Source organism: Anopheles bellator, chromosome 2 (genome assembly GCF_943735745.2).
Source record: "Anopheles bellator chromosome 2, idAnoBellAS_SP24_06.2, whole genome shotgun sequence".
In the NCBI taxonomy this organism is placed as follows: domain Eukaryota; kingdom Metazoa; phylum Arthropoda; class Insecta; order Diptera; family Culicidae; genus Anopheles; species Anopheles bellator.
In genome coordinates this window covers 77,583,797-77,605,770 of record NC_071286.1, presented here as the reverse complement: position 1 = coordinate 77,605,770, position 21,974 = coordinate 77,583,797, and the positions used below count along the sequence as shown (strand labels likewise).

The 21,974-nt window shown below is 47.3% G+C and overlaps 2 protein-coding genes across 4 annotated transcripts in view; one reads left to right on the top strand and one right to left on the bottom strand.

Moving 5' to 3' along the window:
- The first annotated feature begins 323 nt into the window (after nt 1-323).
- On the top strand, nt 324-1,280 carry LOC131210837 (histone H3-like centromeric protein A). The gene is made up of 2 exons (XM_058204133.1): nt 324-441; nt 526-1,280. Exon 2 carries the CDS (start codon nt 534-536, stop codon nt 1,251-1,253), a length of 720 nt encoding a protein of 239 aa, XP_058060116.1. The 5' UTR covers nt 324-441; nt 526-533; the 3' UTR covers nt 1,254-1,280.
- A 1,039-nt stretch (nt 1,281-2,319) lies between these two features.
- LOC131212472 (protein kinase C and casein kinase substrate in neurons protein 1) overlaps nt 2,320-21,974 on the bottom strand; it is a 29,563-nt gene continuing 9,908 nt past the window's right edge. For 2 of the 3 annotated variants that reach the window (XM_058206349.1, XM_058206350.1), the window contains exons 3-11: nt 9,373-10,008; nt 9,175-9,284; nt 7,435-7,583; nt 7,163-7,351; nt 6,749-7,096; nt 5,681-5,791; nt 4,663-4,883; nt 4,407-4,588; nt 2,320-4,328 (exon numbers count right to left, since the gene is read on the bottom strand). In XM_058206349.1, the coding sequence (XP_058062332.1) occupies nt 4,216-4,328; nt 4,407-4,588; nt 4,663-4,883; nt 5,681-5,791; nt 6,749-7,096; nt 7,163-7,351; nt 7,435-7,583; nt 9,175-9,284; nt 9,373-9,476 (1,527 nt within the window). In that variant the 5' untranslated portion in view covers nt 9,477-10,008 and the 3' untranslated portion in view covers nt 2,320-4,215. The remainder of the gene's footprint in view (nt 4,329-4,406; nt 4,589-4,662; nt 4,884-5,680; nt 5,792-6,748; nt 7,097-7,162; nt 7,352-7,434; nt 7,584-9,174; nt 9,285-9,372; nt 10,009-21,974) is intronic. The other variant, XM_058206351.1, reaches the window with a different exon arrangement.

Sequence of the window (21,974 nt, the reverse complement as noted above, 5' to 3'; positions counted from 1 at the left end):
CCGAACGCTCGCAATTGAGTTCCATTGAATAAGAAGCTACGATTCACGCGGATGACGTTGACACTGACGTTTGGCTTTTTTTTGTTTTCCTCGTTCCTCGGAGATGCGAAAGTAAACAAATGCTAAAGGCGTTGCTGATCGACTATTTCGTTTTGCTGCATCGGCCGATGGCCGCTTCGAAGGTGGCGTAAAAGCCGTTTGTCATCCACCGGAGTCGCATCAGTTGGTGAGAAAGTAAACTGTTGGAATAGCTATACGTTTCCTTGTTAAACTTATATATGACTTATGCGTCTAAAACTTATTTTGTTTTCGCTTTAAAAATTGTAAATGCTTGCAGGACTTTGCAATGCCAACAGCATCATTTTGTGCAGCATGTCAGTTCTCATCGGTGTTGAATTAGAAAAATCCGTTCGGTCATCACTGACCAAACAAATAGCAAAGGTTCGTATTGGAAGCCTCATTAAACAGCTGCTGGTAATGGTGTTCTCATCATTGGTTCCGTAATCTGTATTTATCACATCGCAGTAGCAACCATGGGAGCACGGAAAAAGAAAACTTCCACTAAACCAAAAAAACCCACGACCGAACCGGTACCTCAAACGGCAAAACCAACGACTAAGACAGCAACAGGAATAAACCGACCGCGACCGGAATTTCGGCGATTCGAAGATGACGAAGCATTACGATATGCTATGGGCGAAGAGGAGGAGGACATTTCGGACGACCTGTCGCAGGACAACACTAACCAATCGAAACCCAACTTTTCCTTCCTCCCGTCACATCAGCATTCGAGTCCGCGCGGTGCTAAGCAAACGAATGGGACTACCGGCACGGAGAACCGTATTGCGAGCACGCCAATCCTGCAGAACCTGGAAACCCCGTCGACATCGTCGGCGTCCACGAGTTTGGATAAGAGTTCCCAACCGTTGACAAAGGGCAAATCGGGCCGCCGAAAGCAGGCAACTCCCCGAAATTTGAAGCTCATTAAGGATATTGTTCATTTGCAAAGCACCGTGCACAATCTGATTCCAAAGATGAGCTTCGGACGCCTCATACGCGAAATTTTGATCGAATATTCCAATTCACACCTGAAGGTTACGCGCGACATGTTGGTGTGTTTGCAAGAGGCGGCCGAAATATACGTTGTCCAGGTATTTGAAGATGCCTATCGTTGTACCCTCCACCGCGGACGAGTAACGCTCCTTCCAAAGGACATGCAATTAGTTTTATTCATACGAGGAGACATGAAATGACGCCGTTAACAGTAGGAACAGTTGTTGTGGAGTTGTATTGTTGTAATTTTATTAATTTTGTTTTGCACCAACGCTACTGACAGCACGATTTTGTGGAATTTTAATAAATTAAGTTTCAACCATTTTCTGCCGGTTCATTAATCGATTTACCGAAAGTGAGCGAAGCTTGGCTAATCTCCTTTCGCAATTTACAAATAACCGGACTTTCAACAGATTACGTAACTTCTGAAGCAGCTTCGGGATTAAAGCGGTCCTGCTCGATTGTGAGCCCATTATGCTGTGCAGGCATCGCTGACGAGGGTCTCTCCGCTTGTTGTGCATCCTGACCATCTATTTCTTGCATCTTTTGTCTATTCTTACGCGCACCAGGAGGCGACGAATCGGGATTCAAAATCTTCCACAGACAAGCGCCACTGTTGTCAAAGTTGGTTCGCTTCCCGTGGGTCATCGTGCGCTTTATTTCCCCAATCGGGTCCGGTTTTTTCCTTCCGGTGCTGACAGCAGCACCACAACCGGGAAACAATATGTTGGACATATCGTTTTCGACGCGACTCTTGGTTCCGTGCGTTAAATCCTTCACGGCTGTCATTGATTCTACCGTTCGCAGAAACCGTTGGCCACCCACCGGATCCTGCCGACTTCGGTGTAGCTGATGCCAACGTTCGCGATACTTCTGTTCCTTGCTTTTGTTGTCCCCACCTTCGAAAATCTGCTTCATCTGCGCTCCGCTATCGTCCCGCGATGGTGGTGCACTGTTTCCGGCACTGGTTGGCGGGTGGATTGGAAAACCCTTGAGGTACTGTGTTTCGTAAAACGTCTCATCCGTCTGATGGAAAACGCTTTCCATATCGGCAGACCCTGTACGGGACACGGGCTTGCTCGTCTTTCGCGCCATATTTACAAAACGATGTTTGTGCTGGTTTTGCCCAACTGCTGTGATATTATTTCTTCCTTGAAATCTGCGGAACTCGAGAAGCGAAGGCAAAGAACACGGAGCAAAGTTTACCTTGATGTAGAACTGATTTTATAAATAACCGTTTCGTTCAAATCTTACCGAACGCCTTCTGCGATCTACGGTACAACGCAACGCTACTTAATATATTTCGTTATATATTTTTGTCCTCAAACTTAATATAATACACAACATTTCGTTTTGCTTTCCATTAGCAAATCATCCTGTTTCAACGCAGTTTGAACCATTATTACCACTACTGAACGCTACCATTGCTACACCCTACCCTTAGAGCACTACTAATACGACTTGCTCATCGCACCGCTACTTTAGTTGATGTATGTTCTTATTTTGCTCCGTAATTCATGCATATTTGATTTCATATAACATACGTCAGTTTAGAATCGCTCTTATTATGTTCATCTATCATTGACAAGTCCTGCGATAACAATAAAATAACAGGTAATTTTAAAAGTTTTCTTTCAACGCAACAACGTAAGGCGAAACTAGCGATTCTTATGCTTGCAAGAGCGTTGCTCACCGAGAATCCGTTGATCGCTGCCATTTCCACGACCGCTTTTCGCTTTTGTTTTCTTTCACTTCGTAGCTGCATTATTGTAAACTTAGAACCATTAAAACGAAAATCCCGAGGCTCGAAAATATAAAAGTGGTTTCTAAACATTGCTTCAATTGAATTTGTTTAGGCTTTGCGATAATTTTCTTACATGAATTGATATACCTTTACACTTCATTCAATTGTGACGTATATTGCTGGAGGTGGTGGGAGAATTCACAATTGGTTTTATTTTAAAAAGTTTGCACATTTTCCAATAAAATCTCGTACAGATTATCAAAAATAACCACCGAACTAGATTCTACGATATGACGAAAGTTTAGAACCGTACACACTTCTTACAGTTTTGCAAATTGTAGCGTATTGAGGTGGGTCTATAAAAATGTGACACGCAACTAGAAAATTGGGTGAATGTGGCAAAAGTTGAACAAAAACCGGTAAACGGTAAACTAAAAATCTGCTTGGGGCAATATTTTATATTCCTGATAAACGTTGCTCCATTCCGATGGGAGCAAGAATAACGAAGTGAATCAATGGTTTGTAAGACCCAAAAGGATGTAATAAACTTCTCAATTCTTTGAGCAAAAAACCCTCCTGACGTCCGTTTTTTATGTTTGTAGAAGGCGAAAATTTGTTTCAAAGCGAAAATGTACCAATAGAAAAACCGCACCACGTATTGTTCCGCTATTTCTACCAAATACTCTCTAGACGAAATCCGAGCATCGTGTTATTGGATCGAGACATCAAATTGACCGAGAACTAATGGAAATAAAGTGAGGGCGCTACATTTACATGGAAACTTAAAGTGAGTGTTGTGATGGACTTTCGTCAATATTATGGCCTTTTACTTCCATTATCTTCGCCCTGTAACATCTTTTTCCAAAATTTCATACAAAAGTTTACCTTCGTGAGGTTTGCAGTTCAAAATGAATTCTGTCCGTCAAACTAGTGGTTATCGAGTTTCTTTCAGCAACCCCACACAAATCCAACCGAACAACCTGTCGCCTCACACTTTCACTGCCTGGTATTCGAGGCCCTGACAAAGACAAAAATAAAATGCTGAAGCAAATGCTTCATATACCAAGGCGGACATTAATGCGCAAACATGATCACTGTTTTCCCTGTGTTATGCCGTCTATTTTTTAAGATTGTGACTATGATGATACTCGGTTCTCACTACCTTTACCACACATGCTCCTCAACGTGGTGCGCAACAGAGCACCACTATCATGAACTTTAGTCGCGCGTAAAAATCATTCTTCTAAAAAGCACTTTGCGATCTACACTTTACGGTCGGTTACGTTGACATATCTCGTGTACTTTTTCCGGAGAACTTATGTCCCACTTCCATTCCCGCAAGGAGTGCAAAGGCAATCTCTCTGTGGCGGCTTCTTGGCGACATGTGGCCATTCAAAGGTGAGCTTTCCGAGAAACATTTACGTCGCAACCAACTCAACATAGTTTGCAGGGTACAGTCCAACTCGGCCATCCTTTCGTCCCTTGCACCAGCCTTGTTCGTCTTCATCTTCCAGCTTTTCGAATAAATCTCCTAAGGAGAAACCAGAAATTATTTGCATGGACCGACACCGACTAAAGGGGTTTCGCCAACCAATCAACTGAAGCGTACCTTGTTTGAAGGTTAGTTCATCACTTTCGGCCCCTTCGTAATCGTAGAGTGCCTTTACCGGGACTCCAGGTTCTCCGTTGTCCACCAGCAGATTATCGTTACCGTCGCCTTCGTCCCACTCTTCCTCCTCCTCGAAGGGATTACTATCATTCGCTTTACCGTTCGTTCCGGAGTTTCCATTGCTGTTGGGGCAAAAATAAGGGACACGTCAGAAAAATGTTATCCGATCCGAGGAACGGGGAACATTATGGCTTACGTAACAACCGCGCCAACTGCCGGAGCGACTCGGCCGGGCGAGTTCCGCGTTGGCGTCGTGGTCGGTTCATTCTTCGTTGAGGCGGTTTCCGATTTCGGTGAGTCGTTGTTCGGCGTCGGTGTGGTGCGATTGTTGCTGGTCGCGTTGCTAATGCTGAGTGCCGTCGAGGAACGATTGCCTCCACCGAGTTTGTTGTTGTTTGCCGCTGGTGGTGGATACTCCTAGATAACCATTTTCCGGCGATCGCGAGTAACGGGCAGATAAAGGAAAACTTACGTTACAAGTGTCATACTGTTACTAACCAACATTGTTAGTCAGAACTGGTCTCATTCTACAACTTCCAAATAGCGTTTAATACTCGCCAAAGTCTACAATATCAAATGATCGACGCTGTGTTTTGCTATAAAGGCTTTCTACTAATAAAAAACAAAACTAATATTCCGAGAAATTCATGCAAGCAAAACAATGCGCTAAATTACGTCAAATAAACTATGAAAAGCAACGTAAGCTGCTAAATCTATACTCCAACACTAAGTCTCGCTTGCGATGCAATAAAAACATCATCTGTTACATAAATTCTACAACCGGCCGCATGTTACCTGGAAAACCGATAAAACTACACAAAAACCTGTGGCAATCGTAAGCAAAATTGAGCAAATCGCTGTTACTTTACCAGCGCGTTCTGTAACACGCGCAATAAAGTAATTGCAAACTACGCAAATATGAGTAACTATTTTGAACGAACACAAGTCTTGCGAACGACACGGTTGAAAACGGGTTGAAAATCAAACGGGATTAAATGGAATCGAACAAATCAACAAAACAAATGTGAGAAGAAAAAACGCAAAACTGAAGCCAAACTTGCTAAACAAACCAAAAAGCTATGTGGGGACAGAAAACTCGAGCGACATAATACATTTTTCAAAAAAAAAACAACACGTCAAACATTCTAAAACTAATACAGGAAGTGTGTATATGATAAAACAAAAGGTAGATAAAACAAGGAAAAAACAATTACATGCACATCTTCGGCAACGGGTCGCTGATGAATGAGCGTGATCGGCGCTGCGGGTAAAGCTTCTTTGGATTTGATTCCCTTCGCAATGTCGCGGAATTCTTCCGTGTACTCCTGGAAAAGGCGTGAACAGTGTTTTGTTTTGTCCGTTCGTTTGGTTTTGCGATGATGAGTGGCGGGCGTTTAGAGCGTGTAGGGTTCGTGGGGCACGGTGTGGACATTAACGCCCCGGTGTGGATGGAATTCAGGATGCACCGATTGCACAAGATGTGTTTGTATATTTATGCGTATGTTTTATTTATGTTTGCATTGAAGGAGTTTGATTAATGAGTGGTGAAAAAAATGAGAAGAAAGTGAAAAAGAAAAAATGGAATACGATTAGTAAAAAGGTCAAGGAAGAAGCCAAATATGACCGACGGCTATGGGTCATTTAAAGTTATCTGTCTGTACTGATGCGAGGACCAAAGCTAAAGCATAGGAAAACCTCGTGCATTCCATAATAGCAACGGATAACATTAGAGTAGGATTGGGGACGCGAAATTTAAGCCAATGCTTGAGAAGTCGGTTAATAATGTCGGTCAATATATGTTATAGAGGATATGCTTTGCCAAATCAGCAGCAGTGTGTAAGCAGCGTTAACCATTGCCCGCGATCTCACCCACCGGTATTTCGAGAGATTGTAAAACAATAAAATCTTATTAGTTAAAATTTCACACAAAATATTGAACCAAACATTATTTGCGCAAACAAAAGTATCAATAGACGAGTTGGTAATAAACAGATACTCTTCAACAGCCAAACCAAGGGTTAAAAGGAAGACAACAGTCTTATCATGTCACGTGTTTCATGTTTTTGAACGATGTAACGAGAAATGCAGGTAGGAAAGTAAACAAAAATAACATGCACTGCAAAAAGCATTCACATTCGAGTGAAGGAAAAACGGAGAAAACCAATTTGGAAACCGAAAGCGGCTAGAAAAAATAGGACGGTAAAAAATTCGCAAACTCATTATATGTGCCCCCGGTTTGCTGGTTGGGCAACAGGAGTAGCGAAAGCCAATGCTCGACTCACCACAAACGTTGGCCAACACATGCCCATGTTGACACCGTGATTGTTGGACCACCACTTCAGGTCCTTCTGGTGATCGGCATTGTTGATCGTGTGGTGAAACTCCTTGTAGATCTGCGGCAAACTCGGATCTTCGGAAATGTTTAGACATTTGTGTATCGAGAACAGGACGTTCTTGAAAAACCACAGTCGCGTCTCCTCCATTTCCTGGCACTTTCGAAACACGCTCGTCATGTTCTCGATGTACACGGGATTGTACTCTTTGATCTCGTTCAGCGTCTGCTCGTACCGATCGCGACATTTTTGCACGTCATCCTTTAGTTTCTGTACCCGTTCGTGCATCTTTTTTAGCTGCAGCACAAAACAGACCGATAGGTTAAACATCTTGCACCCCGTTTTTTGCAATGCACTCAATACCTGATCGTTGGACATCGACGAGTCGCTGGTGGCGTTGCGTTCCTGATTGGTGGCCGATTTTTCCATTTTACAGGCCGCATGGTAGTCGGCTTTCGCTTTCTCCGCGTTTGCCAGCAGTTTGGCCCACGGTTTCTGTGCCCGTTTGAACTGGTCCTCCATTTCTTTGCGTTCCTTGATTTGCATCATTGACTACGAGACACCCAAAGGGTGTGAAGGTAGGTAAAGATTACAAGCTTCATCATCAACCCTTTGCCAGACCGCCAGGGTCTTACCTTGTGGTAATTATCCTTCTGCCATTCTTTAATTTGAAGCGTGACATCCGTGCAAAGGTTTGCCTTAATCTTCAGGTGCAAATCCGATAGTCGTTCGGCTTCGGTGAGCATTCCCTTCCAGGCGGCTTCCGTGGTTCCATACTCTGGCCCTAATGGATTCAAGAGCGAAAGAGAGACATTAATCCTTCAATAATTACACAACCCGATACAAGCCTTCCTTCTTATTTAGTTCGCGATGATAAGTATGAGTGCAAAAACCAAACACACATCGGAATCATTTGTCCGATTTCTTATCGTCATGCTGTTCGACGACCATACACTTCCGTGCACCGTGTTCCGTTCCCCATTTTCGACCTCTTTGACCCACGTAACTCAATTAAGGACACCTCCACGGTTCGTGCCAACACGTATCGTCGTAAACGGTGGAGAACCAGAGAAGACGCACAACCAAATCTTCTTTCCTTATGAAGTGCACGAGCTCGAACCGTGAATACGCGAGGCATGGAAAGGTAAGGCGCATAGGAAAGGTCGGCTAATTGAAAAATCGATGACCGAACGATTGGTTTCTTGGGGCTTCTCTTGAAGAAGTAGACCAAGGCGGTACACATTTGGGAGCAACCAATAAAAATATTCGATCTGTTCTGTCCATTCGATGCCTGAGGGGGTAGCCCGTTGTTGGAGTTATCGCATTTTCGCCTAGTCAGAACGGATCTGTGTTCGTTGGCACGCTTTTTTGCAGTGTGCATAACTGCATCCACAAGTCTGATTCCCGATAGAAGTGCTTTTCATGCCGAAGATTAATGACACTGGCGAACAAAATCAGTGTGTGCCTTTGATGCTGCAATGGAAATTGTGCCGCACCAGACACATTCGAACCCGGGTATCGCATGGCCAAAGGTGATCATTTGTCAGTCATTTTGCGCTTCATCAAACACGCGATTCTTCGTTGATTTTGTTGCTTCGCTTCCCGTACGAAACTGTCGGACGCCTGTCGACGTCATTCTTGGATGAATCTTGCCACTGTACGGCCGACCACATGGAGAAAAGCGTCAAGTGGTGGAAAGTGATAAATTAAAACGTCTCGGTGCGCCACCGCTCTCTCACACGGCTGGTGATGCGTAATCTATGAATAACACGCCCAGAGCGGAGAAGGTTATTGCGCTATTTTTAAATGGACACATATTCACCCGATCGTTGGCGTTGGAGGTGGTTGAACAATTCGGCGGTTGGCGTTTCTTTGACCTTCGCACGCTTCTGACCGCTTCAGAACTGGGCCTCATTGATGAGCGCTTCTCGATCAACGAGAAACACAACACAAAAAAACACGCTTCCCACATGCAACTGCACGCAGAAGATCCGGTGCGCAGTGGCACTTTCATTAGCAGCCCTTATCTAGTGATAAAAACCATGCGGGGATCTGCGTTTGGGGATCATCACAACAAACCGCCACACTCCGGGCGTGATCGGATGATTTCACGGTCGAGCAGTCGAGTCCTATTAGCTCATCCGTCGAGCACGAAATGCGCCTCGGTTGCTGTCGTGTGTAAACATAGCCTCCCCACGAAGCACGATACGGCCCTCATCCGCGTCCCGTTCGATGGCGGCGCACCACCGGCTGCATCACTTAAGCCTGAAGGTCATATTGAGTAACACACTGCGCGATAAATTAGAGTAGCGATCATAATTTGCCTTTTGCCCATCTGCAACCAGCTACGGGAGCTGCCGCCGCTTCTGGCTTACCTTTCTCAATCAGTTCGCCCCACTTTTTTGACCAGGCTTTCAAATTTTTGGCATATGCTTTCTCGATTTCGGCACGCTCCTGGATCAGGGTTTGCAGTTCTGTGCAGAGTCTGTCGAAAGTGGAAGCAGAACGGTTAGAAAGCTGGGGAAGGGGTCCTTCGGCTGGTGCTGGCGCGCCTCATTCGCTTCATTACTCACTTGTATCCGTCCTCTATCCGCTTGGTGGTCCGTTTGTAGTTATTCAGCTCCCAGAAGGAATCGCTACCGGCCTGCAGCAGCTGATCGTCGCTGTGATGTGACATTTTTGTGGTGTATAAGGTGCTGCTCGCACTCACGTTGTTACTAATTTATCCCGCAACACAAACCGTCCGCTCTTCTGGTGTTCCACAGAAAAGGTTCCGATTCGCTCCCGTGGGCCTTTCGGTTCCCCCCAGACTATTGTAGCGCCGCGAATGCACCCCGGCTGAAGTCAAATCAATTTGCAAACACACCCTCCGCAGCCGCGCGACGGCCACCGGAGCCCTCCGAGCGGCTGACTTATTTCGATGTATTTAAATGATGCCCCGCCGCCGTCGGACAACAATCAGCACCGCAATTGCTTCGCCAACCACTGTATACCAATGGCCGCGATGGCCTATTTGCGCTAAATGTCAGTCTCGTTGGATCAATTGGCCGGCCGTGTTTGTGTGTTGCGGAGTTTTGCAGGAGTGCACTCTGCCTTACTGCTGTATACGCTTGCAGTTTGGTTCACAAAAGGATTCGTCAGATTTCCGATAAGGTTTCACGGTTCCGCAGGATTCACCTTGCTACGGGCATCGGGGCGTGCAAACAGTTCTGAAATGAAAAAGTAAAAGATTTTTTTCCTTAGATATTTGTGGACACTATGGGCCCCAACCAAGACCATCAGGTTCTATCGTTGTCCGTAACATATTTCATCAAACAGGTTTATGTCGATAACAATACCGGAAATCCGCACTGCCAATCGGTCGGCAGTCCTTAAGGATACGAAGAAAGCACCTTCCGACTCGGTGATGGCTCGGTTTTCCGGAAATGCTCACGTTCGAAGCGTCTGTCCATCATTAATCAAGTTCTCAGCTATTCTCGCCGTGGTAGCGCATGACGGACAGAAGAGAACCACTGTATTGGGCTTGACCTAAATTTTCCAAGACTTCTCCCGGCACAGGCACCGGAAAGTGCCTTTTTCGATTGGTGAAATAGAAGAGACGTTTGGCCATTATAACAAATCTTATGCTGCATTCTGCTAATTCCGAGCATAGTTCGATACATGCTCCATTCGGAGAGTATAGAATGTGCGGTGCCGAATTCATTTATTATTCCTTCGCTCATCGCGCGCTAACCGAACTTGGTGGCGCACATACGCATAACAAACCGCAGCAGCAGCACGGCATAGTATTTTTGCCCCAGTTCCCAAGCCCAACCTTTTCCAGGTAGATTTCCAATCGTGGCTTCCGGCGGCCGGAAGTTTGAACGAAAGTGCGTGATAGATGTGATGCGGGCTGGGGCCCAGGAAAGGGCCGGGATGCCGCCACCCGTAACAACACCTCCGCCTGATTCCACGGGGACGCCGCAGACTTCCAGCGCCCAGCGGCCTGACTCTCACGCGACTTCTTGGCACGTCACGTCCATTGGAAGGGCAAAGGAGGAAGTTTCAACCCCGGGTTGGCTCTGTGTGCTCATTTATTAATGTTTTACAACCGGTCACGGAGCGGTGGCAATCAGCGCGCAGCCCAACCCGCTGGTGGCCCGGTCTACAATCATCTCCCAATCGGAGCGAATCGATCGACGATATGGAGACACCTTTTCTTCCGGTCGGCGCACGGCACAGGATGAGACGCTTGCAGCTAATGAAATGGTAGCGAAGCAAGGGCCCGTAAAACCGTTGAAAGTAGCGTACTGATGCCTCAACATGACCTCAACATTGGAAGCTCTATTTATAATCCTCTACATTCCAGAACTCCAGACAGACATGGTCTGGGTGCAGCTCGGACGGGAGCGGTCGTAAAATTCAATGTCATCCGCCCTAAGCATCGTTTAACTCCGGGCGGCATGAGGGCTGACAGTTGCTTTCAGTAAACAAACCGTATCAGTCATACGAAGGTCCACCGTCTGTGCCGTCGTCATCCACTGCAACCCGGGTCGGCCCGTCAGCAACTTCTGTCAACTCATCTGGTCGATGCCTCTGTCAATGTCACACCCGGCCCCCCAGCGCCCTGTGCGTTTCATGCTTCGGGGCGATGTTGCCGCTTGCATCATCCGTACGATTATCTTTAATTAAACCCAAACCCGGACTGCGGGGGCCAAGATGGTGAACGCGCCGCGCCGAGTGGTACACAAATAATGTTTCAGCCGCGTTCTACACTTCCTTCACATCCCACAGGCCATTAGTTTCCCGTCATCGCTGACACGTTACGTGTCCGAACTGTGGCGAAGGAGTGAAGGCCTGGTGACGACGACGACGTTTTCGGGGTGCCACAAGTACGAACTGAAGTCATCGTGGCGGTCTGTGGGTGCAAATAATTTCCGGTTCCATTTATTTGCACCTCAAGAACCACAGCATTGGCCACAGGTGTGCGGTTCTTCTGCGGACTGGGGCGGTTCCCGCAGACGGGCCCTCCTGTGAAGACAGGTTTATGTAGACGAAGGTTACGGACACCAAACATTTCACTCAGTTTTAAGCAATAAACCATTCCCAATAACTCTAAATAATTGCTTAAATAATAAATAACTTCACACCAAAGACACACCCGGTATTTATGGGCCACTGGCCACTGACTTATGACTCGGCGCGCGCCTCGAGTTGTGCATCGACTCTAACACTTTCCGTTCTCGAGTTCCAATAAATCAATCCCTCCTTTCCTGAGCTCCGCTCTGGCCCTGCTACCGTAACGCATGGAGTCAATAGAACCCTACTGTATTCGCAGCCGCCGCCCGTCGATATGAATTTCCCGCCGGTTCTTGGACTCGCCGTGCGCGCCATGGCGTGAAACAATGGTGCACTTTTCACACCGCCCTGCCCCAAACGCGGCATGAATCATAGAGCGTTCCATTGTGAACGGAACACACAGAGGGTTGTGCCTCTAAACTGCACCCTCGTACGGCAGACAGCGGATGTGGATGCAGTTTAGGAGGGCACACATAGCCATTGGAGATCAGAAATTATGGAAAGTGCGCGCATATTCGGCTGTAGAAGCCTGCAAAAACTCATGACGAGTTATCGATTCAACTCGTCACAAAGAGTAATTACTGTATTACACCTTGTGCTCGTGATGATCTAGATTATTTTCTGATCATCATCTAGGATCGTGATCGATTCGATGATGATACTTTTGAGTACAACACATCAAATAAGAAGATTGGAATTTTTTTAAATTATTCAACAAATTGTCAGCCAATCAGGGAATGATATTGGATTGGGCATGCCACAGAGGACTGGATACGTTGTCAAAACCTCCCCCCAGTGTTCGTATTTCACTTGCCCTTTGAGAAGGGCATGCCGCCCCCGGCTACGATTGTGGAATGTGCTCTCTCTCTCTCTCGCTCTGTCTGTTTGTCGGATGCCACATTTTCCGATCTGATGCCGTTAACAAGTGGCCGAACGATGCGGTAGTCCAACGGTGACAGCTTTCCATTCGGTCCAGCGTTCCGCTCCGTTTCGTTTCCTGGCTGTGACAGAAATGTGGGCTGAACATGGCCACCGGGGTTCGCTGCACCAGAACGGAATGTGCGTTTCGGAGCATATGGATCGATTCCAGCACACTCGTCGTCACGCCGCTGATCGGATGGAAAAACCAATGATCGACAAGCATCAACCGTTGCCGTTTAATTTGCCTAACAAAGTGTTGAAAATGGCTCTTGTCCCACCGGAAGACGAGAGAGGAGCGTGCCCAACCTTCAGAGTGAAGGGGGACTTTGCTACGTTTGCTGTAGGTCTTCCGGGGACATCACAACAATTGGGTTACCCCTACACCGAACTACTTGAAGCTATTTGCGTATGGTTTCTTACAATTCAATTACGACGTTCTCAGCCGATCCGATGGTGCAACACACGACCGACACAATTCTTCTCGTAACAACACAAGTTTGAGGGCTGACCCCGCCGCCGTTGCCCACGTTTTCAAGCAGCAGGAAGATGTCGGGACAGGGACATAAATATATCACCCGATTGGGTCCCAATTTGGAGACCCCACCGTAGGCAGCCGATGTGGGATGACAACCGGTTACGATATGTGCTTCCAATAGCGAAAAAACAATAGAGAGAAGCATGAAAATCGATGGCTGTTTTTGATTATAATTTATCACGCCTACCACACCACCGACAGAGTTGTTTCAGGCGCAGATCCTCGTCCCCAACTCGTCCGCCCAAGCGTGCGCCACGGTGCTAAACATTTTGTGTGTCCCGAAAATGCCAAATCTGCAGCCCACGATATTTAGAACGCTTTTGTTTCTTCTCCACGTTCTCGTGATTGCATCTTGGTGATATCCGCTTCGTGTATAATCCCTCCACAGTCACACTCCGATTCGAAATTAATTTCTCAACATTAATCCCCGCTTCAAGGGGACCATAAAAAAACGTGCCAAAGACCGTGGAGGAATTCAATTTGTGGACTGCCGATCAGCTTTTTGTCATAAGCCACCACACGCCCAAACGTCGGGGACCACCATCGGCCGCGGCTGGAACGTTCGGGAACTAATTTAATTTTTCTTCATCTTCATTCTGGGAGACACGCCTTCGTCGCAGGTGATACCCGACCCGTACGGGAATGCTATGCCACGGGATGCCGGAAATATTGGATGCGACACGCCACGCACCAACAAGGAACCCACAGGAAGACGAAAACTTCCTAACAACCCGAAGGAGAACTGTTTCCCATGTGCACAGACCACCCGTCACCGTGTGCGTGGTTGGCTCGCGGACAGCGCTTCATAACCGGTTCCGGGGGCTGCGGGACACACGCAGAACAGGTTGACCATCGCACACGAGAAATGGGAATTAGTGGCGTGGCGAGAGGAGATGACTTTTTTTGGTTTGCTTCATTTCGGCACCACAGCATCCCGGCGTGGCATCATCGCAGGCGGTTAGTCGAGACCCCAGCCAGTCAGCCAGCGTTCCCTGTGGGAGTCGTCGTCGGGTTAAGATTTGAATGAAGCCGTGCGTACGACGGCTTCGGGATGAACGGAGTCCAAAAGAAACCCGTTACGAACAGCAGTATCCGCTCTCTCTCTCTCTTCGTCGAATTTTATGCTACGATTTCCTAACGGCTTCAGAGAGGCCACCAACACACCAGACCCCAACGATTTGTCGTCTTCTTCTGGTATTCATTTTGGATTTGTGCAATTCGCATCCCGTCGACCCCGGAATGCCAGCAGAACCTGCATTTTGCAGAACTTTGAATGAATTATTAGAACCGTTTGGAAGCAGTTTAAGTACTGTGCTGTTGTGTTTACAAGCCCCAGAGACCACAACGGGAGGTTTGGTCCGTCGGATGCGCAAGTTCAAACTTGCGTGAAACCTTTCCTCGTTAACTCACAATACCGCGATCCTTACGATGCGCGGCGCAAGATCAAATGATCGTTTTCGGTAGCGAAACGTGTCAACTTTCATAATTGATTTGTTCGCTTTCCCTTAATGAGCACATAAAATCTGTGATTGGCACACTGCAAATAGCTATGCGCTGAGGCAATATCCACGTGCAATTACTATGTTAAGTTAAAGCCAGAGATCGTTGGAAAGAAAATTCAAATTAATGGCATTCCCGCTTTGAGAGGTTTAGGCACCTAACAGTACGTGGGGAATGTTTATAAAAAATTTCTATTCCTATAAATAAACATTATTTAAGCATAAACTTCTCCAGCAGACATCTTCACGATCGTTCGATCGCGTTCGAGCCATTCCCTTCGTGGGGAAGCAGGCAATAGGGGGGAACACATTCAACACTCTAATCAATATATCCTCACTCCGTCCCGGGACACACCTTCCAGGAACGATCCTTGGTAGGCGATCTCTATCCGAGCCGGGGAGGGCCACGACAACATTCCGAGGAATTTATTCAATTTCCCCCCGCTAGCCTAGTTGACCGGCGGGTGGCGGCCAGTATATTTCCGAATTTTATCACCAGCCGCGGTGCGGCAAGTTTCTCGGTGGCCCGCGGCGGTTCGGATGCTAACGAGAAAACCGATCAATACGGCGCGAATGATACGCCGCCCCGGAAGGGGGCGACACTTTGGAGAAATTGATACCGTGGGGGTCATTCGGTCCCGCTGTGGAGAGTCCGCGCTGGACCGTGGAGAGAAAGTGTCACGTTCCCGTGGCTGTTGTGGAGCTATTTTCAAATATGCCTCACAAGCAGCACGCTGCGTCCACAGCTGCTATTAAAATTATTATAATTTACGCACAGGATTAGAAGACCCCCGCAATTTAGCGATCATCACCCGGAGGGGCGACTCCAGCCAGATTTACCATACAATTATAGGCCCCCCGCTTCGGTATTCTGCATATAATGACCCATGAATGATCTTGCGCCCATCTCTAATCGCCGTTTAAGGTCTCGTGTTGCTCGCTTCCACAAGACGCGCGAAAGGTCCATCTTGAAAAGAAGCACCGGTTAGAAAGATGGACCGGTTTAATAGGGAACCCCCGTCATCGCCAGCTGTGGCATTGACCGATTGTTGCAGAAGGGTCAATCCTTTATGGTGACTCTATCTCCACCGGTTTTGCAAACAAAAAGGTAAGCAGAGAAAAGATCGCATCATGCTGGCCGCGCCGCCAGGTCGCGATAACGGTCGACCGGAATATGATGATCGGGTGGCGCGGTGTTTAACCATCACCGATCGAAAGTTCGGAAGTGGCCCCGTGCGAAAGGAAAGCGCACAAGAAGCACGCGAACGTGATCTTAGTCGGTAACCTGCCCCTACGCACGCCACGATCGATCGACGAACGACTCCGTCCGGTTTCTGTGTGTGGAGTTTCGCTGCTTCCGGTGGCTGGCTGGAAGAGAGGTACGCGGCGGCCCAGGCTGCGAGTGTCTCACCTTAACCTTGGAGCCCGCCGGTGCCCCGTCCGTGCCTAAACCCGGTCTCGTATACCGTCCCCAAACCAATCGCGATGGAACGTTTGTGGTTTTTTTATTGAACCCTGAACACCCCTGATGGAAAGTTTCATTTCGAATGTCAAACGAACAAATATCTCGAAGCGATAAAAATATGTGGAGTATATAAATAAGTGGCCGGGCGGGCTTTGGACGATTTTCGCCTATCAATCGATAAGGCCACTTACAACAGCACGTGTGCAAAAACACTGCACGAGTTCACTGCGTTGCCCTGATTTGCCGACCCGTTGGTGATGCAATATAAAGTAATTACTTAAATTGATTTTCTTCAATTTCACAAAGTGTACGTAATCATACAAATACCGTCCGGTGGAACTTCATTAAGGACCTTTCCGGGCCCCAATTTTTGAGACACTGATTCAAAAAGTGGACGGAAGTAATGGATTCTCATTCAAGTTTCTTAACAGGCCCTCTCTTTAACACCGACATGACCGGTGGCGGCCGGCTTTCGTGGCTTTTTTTCGTAAGCCTTTCATTTTTTAATTTCCCACAACCCCCGGGGGGACGTCGTTGCGGTCGGTGTTCTCTGTGTGTCCGAAAGGCCCTTTTATCACCTGATTGCCCCCCCGGGGGGTGCAGAGCAAATCGGTCACCTCTTTTGGGAATCTTGCTGTCAGACAAATGGGTCCGAGAAAAAGAAAAGGTTTCTCTGCCTTATTCTGCCGTGCTTCAAAAGAGACGCTTTTGGACATCCTTCTTCCCGCGGCTGCAAAAGCATGCATGTTTTGGGGCAAGCTTTTAATACTATCTTTTGTCGTCCCCCGGCCGTACATGGTTTCTTCACAGTGGGGCGCTAAAACCGAACGGCAGGTTCCGATGCGAAGTTGCATTTGCAAGCACCTTTCGTCGACACTTACCGCATCGGAATGTGAATTCGCAGAAATACGACGGATGTGAAATCCACCACGATGCGATCGTCGAAATCCATCCTTTCTCAAGACCACATACATTCTGGGCCGCGTTGACTGCAGGCTTGCCATAACTTGGTGAAAAATGCAACCACTCCTCACCGACAGCGTCTTATTGGTCAAGATTTCACCCTACAAAAGGGATTATGTACCAATCCACAAGCGACAAATAGTTACAAGCTGTACCTCGAGAATGACGTCTAAAACCACGATGCCCAGGCCAGCCCACCATTCAGGACTTCTGTGCATTGGTAATCCATGGAGTAATTGACAAGAACCCTCGCGACTTAACAGAATTAGTTCAATTAAAACAGTGTGGTCTACAAAAATACCTGAGGGACTGTAGAAAGTGCTTCATGACAATACTGCACAACTGAAAAAAATGAACCCTGGAGATCCGTTAAATATGTTCTGCATTTAAATAAAAGGTTGCCGAAAGCAGCACTCCTCGGAACGGAATTTCCTCGGTCCAAAACAAACCAATTCCAACTTCCACCGAGTGACCCAATTCTGTTGCCCAACGCAGAACATGCCACTTCACTGCGTCCAGCCCGCCATGTGTATGAAACTCCATACGACTCGCTCCACACTCCACGCCAGAAACAACAAACGGGGTCTGGTCGGTCTGCGTAAAAATTCACAAACACTGCCAGTGTCGCGGGAACGTTCCGGCTGCCCGTGGACAAGCTGGACGGCAGACACAATGGAGAACCTTTTGCCTGTGTTTCTCGCGACACACCAGAAGTTAAGCGGGTTTCGCGGAAATGTATGACGGGCGTTCGAGTGTGTTTGTGCAAGATAACATTTGGAAATGAACCACCACCACACGTGGGATCTGTAGAATCACCGGCGGCGACTACCATTGTGGCATGTTGATTTTTTTTCGATTTCTAACAATCGTGCCCCCCCGTTGGACTGGTTAAACTTTGCCCAACGCGCTCGACTTTTGTGCGACACAACAGAGGCGAATGTAGGAATGTTTAATTTTGAGTCATTTTTTTGCGCTCATGTTTATGTAGCACCGATTGGGGGGGCTCTATTGTGCGAAAATGGCACTAATTCGGTTAGCGATCCGTAGTAGAAAGTGGCTTTGGTTTGAAAGTGAAGTGTGGCATACCAGATAAACTGGTGTTTTTCAATTAAAACCAAATTCTTCGATAATAGAACGGGCACGCGGGCTGAGCTTGGGATCATAAAACTGATTTTTACACGAGTTGCTGATAGGCATGGGCGTTCTTAGAGCAATCAGTGTGTGATCAATTCTTATCACTTCCCTTGTCCCTATTTAACCACTCTGAGTCAACCTGGAAAACACAGACCATCGAGTAGTAGCGTCTATGTGCGAGAAGGCCGTTTCGTGACGCAATTTTATCAACCCACTATAAATTCCATCGCGTTTATCTTCAAACGTTGTTTCAGTGTTCACGTTCAATTTGAAGTTAAAATGGAGCGCGATTTAAGTGTGCGCTTGCGAATGGAGCCACTTTCGGTCGAGCAGGAAAACTCATCGATAGAGACGGAAATGACTGTCGATTGTTCCGTAACACGCCGTCGACGTTCCACAATCTCGCCGCGATGCCGATGTCATGTATGTTGTCATGCGATAAGCGAAAAACGTTGCACAGCAACGCTGGAGGAACGCAAAAGCATTGGCTCTGACCAACACGATTGCAACCGAAAAAGAGAAAAAATAAACATTTTTGTTGGCCTTAAGGGGGATTATTACCTCATCCGAGCGTTGGGTGACCTTCGACAACATGTTTAACTCTTCCAATCCATCCATGTGCATCGATCATGCCACGAGGAATATAAAATAGAAATGAATTTTTTATCTTTACCACGCGCATTAATAGAGGAAACGTTTAATTCCTGAGAAAGTGTGTGCAACCATAGGCAACTAACTTTCGAAATATAAACACAATTTATTGAGCATCTCTTACAGTTTTACTACAGCTGGAAAAAGGCAGCTGAACTGAATGTTGTTTACCTGCAACGAAAAAAGGAGTATAAACATTACAACAAGAGCGACACGATCGCTGAATGTCAACTGAACTTAAGCCATTTATCGTTTGAAATTTAAAAATTATCCCGCCAAATAACTGCCAAAAGAAGCGTGTGTCGTGTTTTTGTTTTCCACCAAAAGATTTTATCGCTATTCGATGCGGATGTCCACCATTTTTTCTTCAAACGCCCTGAACCGTGACACAGTTAATCGAGCGATAATGATGATGATGATGACGATGATAGAGCGTCACACGCTGGTTCTGTCTGACGAAGATTAAGTAGCCACACACCGTTGGTGTCCCTGGCACGGTTTCCACGGGTAGCTTCTTGACGAAAGCGAACGATCACCCGCCGATCGTCCGCCCGGAACTTTCTTCATCAGCGCCCATCCCTTACCAAAGAAACATCTTTTTTCGATCAATTTCCCGAACAAATAGCACACCGAACCAACTGGGCCACACCGGAGAGCCTAGAGGATAGAGGAAATGAAAGGTTTGGCGGCAGGCGGTAGCCAATAACCTCCCGACCAGCTGATCTTGGCCCACAGACTACCGACGAGCTGGCTTCATGAAGTAATTAACGGATAAAAGCTCATCTTCATCCGTGCGCCGTGCGGGGTCCACCGTACTCCTCTCGCCGGACAACTCCTACTAAGCCAACCAAGCAAAACATGAGGAAGAAAGGAACGAAAAATCTTAACCACTGAATAGACTCATCTGCCCCGTTGCTTTCCGCTCGCCCGTTAAATATTTGGCTTTTACCTTTTTTTTTTGGCTTCGTGTAATTTTTTTCTCATCAACCACCGGCAGCCTAGACCACGTGGCCCGCCCGCTGCGGCTGGCTAACTGAGCCCACCACCTCGAAAGAGAGCAAATAAAACAGTGGACGAAAGAAAAAAAACTTTACAGCCCACCACCGAAACCAATATTCCGATCCGGACCGCCACAGCAGCGTGGTGTGGTACAAAACAAATAATTATCATGAAATCGAAAGCGCGGCTAAAAGAAGTGCCTCCCCGCAGATATGCGCGGCCCCCCTCCGGGTAAGGGAGGTTCAATGACGCCCGGTTCCGCCGCAGGAGTGGGGCTCCGGGAAAAGTCTGTTGGCCGGCCATGCGGCCGTGGCGCGCGGCGCACTCTTTTCGGTAACGATGCACTTTTCCTCTCGATTAAGTTTTCAACTTTCCTTCTCGATTTATTGCTTTTCGTTTTCACTCCGTTTTAGTTAATTCTCTTTCGGACCGCGCGATGGTGGGCCTCCCAAATAAAACGAAGCAAGGGGTTTGGGTGAGATTTGAAACGGACATAATGGCTAGCGGCGTACTAGAATGTACAACATGCTGCCCTCATTAGCGCCACGGTTGGTTCCCTCTCTCAACATTCTGGCCATCATAGCTACAGCGATAAAAGTGAATTCTCGCGATTGTTAACACCCATGAAAAATGACGCATTAACCTTCACAGTCATATAGACCCTAAAGGACACGATCGAGATCCACTTGTAAGAGCATAAAGATAGCAGCTATAAGTGGAGCTCGTTTGGTAACGTTATTCACAAACATCGCTTCAGGTATTTGGCCAAGCGTTCACTGTCTTCTAAAAACTCGTCGTCTACATCCACAATCCACTGAGCGACACCCCATTAGGAGGTCCAATTTTCGGCCCAAAAATTTCGGCGAAAAGTCTAGACACGGGGCATATCGCGCATGAATTATTAATGAGCGAATCGTGTTCGCTTTGTTTTCTGCCAGCATTTTGCCACCAGAAAGAAACAATCCCACAGAATCAATCAGAGAATTACACGCGCGACGTGATCGTGATGTACCCAAAAAAACAAGCTTAATCCTTTGGGGTCTACGAGGGTCTTGTTAGCTGGCGACAACCGATGCTCGTTGCTCTTAATTATGAAAAGCATGACGTAAACATAGGGGATCGCGAGGATCACTTTCATAACGGCGCCCTTTAAAAATGCACCCGCGGCCCGGCACACGCGCATTTGTTATGTGCACCCGGCGCAAACGCACACAGAATAAACAGCATAACGGGCGCCCGGATCAGGGGGGCTGCCGCCGCGTACTTATTATGTCAACTGCGTTCGATGTGCCTGCTTGGTTATGGAACCGATAGCCAATTGGTCGGCGGTAGCGCTGCCAGCGGATCGATCGTTAAGGCATCAGAGGCAAGTGGCACTCCTGCAAACCGAAAGGGAAAACGCCGCACACTTGACAGACCTCGCCCGAGTTTGCCCTCCATCGAAATCGCTTCTTCGATGGTGCACTTTTAATGTTGGTTTGCTACGCACGTTCCCGCCCCGCACGAGTTTCGCACTTCAACAAAGCAAAATTACGCCAAAAGGGTTGAAATCGCGCTTCCGAGTGCGATAATCGACCATTAGCCACCGCAGCCACAGCCATCGAACACTTCATTTTGTATTCGTGCGGCAGCGCCTGCGTCAAAGTGAACGCCTCGCCAATTGTACCTTAAGGATCGATGATGATCACGAACACCGAAACGAAGAAGAGGAAAAATGATCGCACAATCGGTACGTGCACAATGCAAATTTTGAAGGAAAACACCGCGTCGAAGAAAGAGTGCGGAATGTCACCACGTCTCTAATGTATGCGCGGGGCGGGCGCAACAATGCAAAAACCGATCATCATCGATTGGCTGCCACCGAAAAAACAGTCAACAACTTTCGATTTTTTGAAATCGCTAAAATCTCCAGCAATCCGAATCCCTGTTGCCGCTGGTTTGCTCTTGCGT

Excerpts from the sequence above, each read along its gene's own strand:
- LOC131210837 (XM_058204133.1), top strand. The coding sequence starts at position 534 with ATGGGAGCACGGAAAAAGAAAACTTCCACTAAACCAAAAAAACCCACG.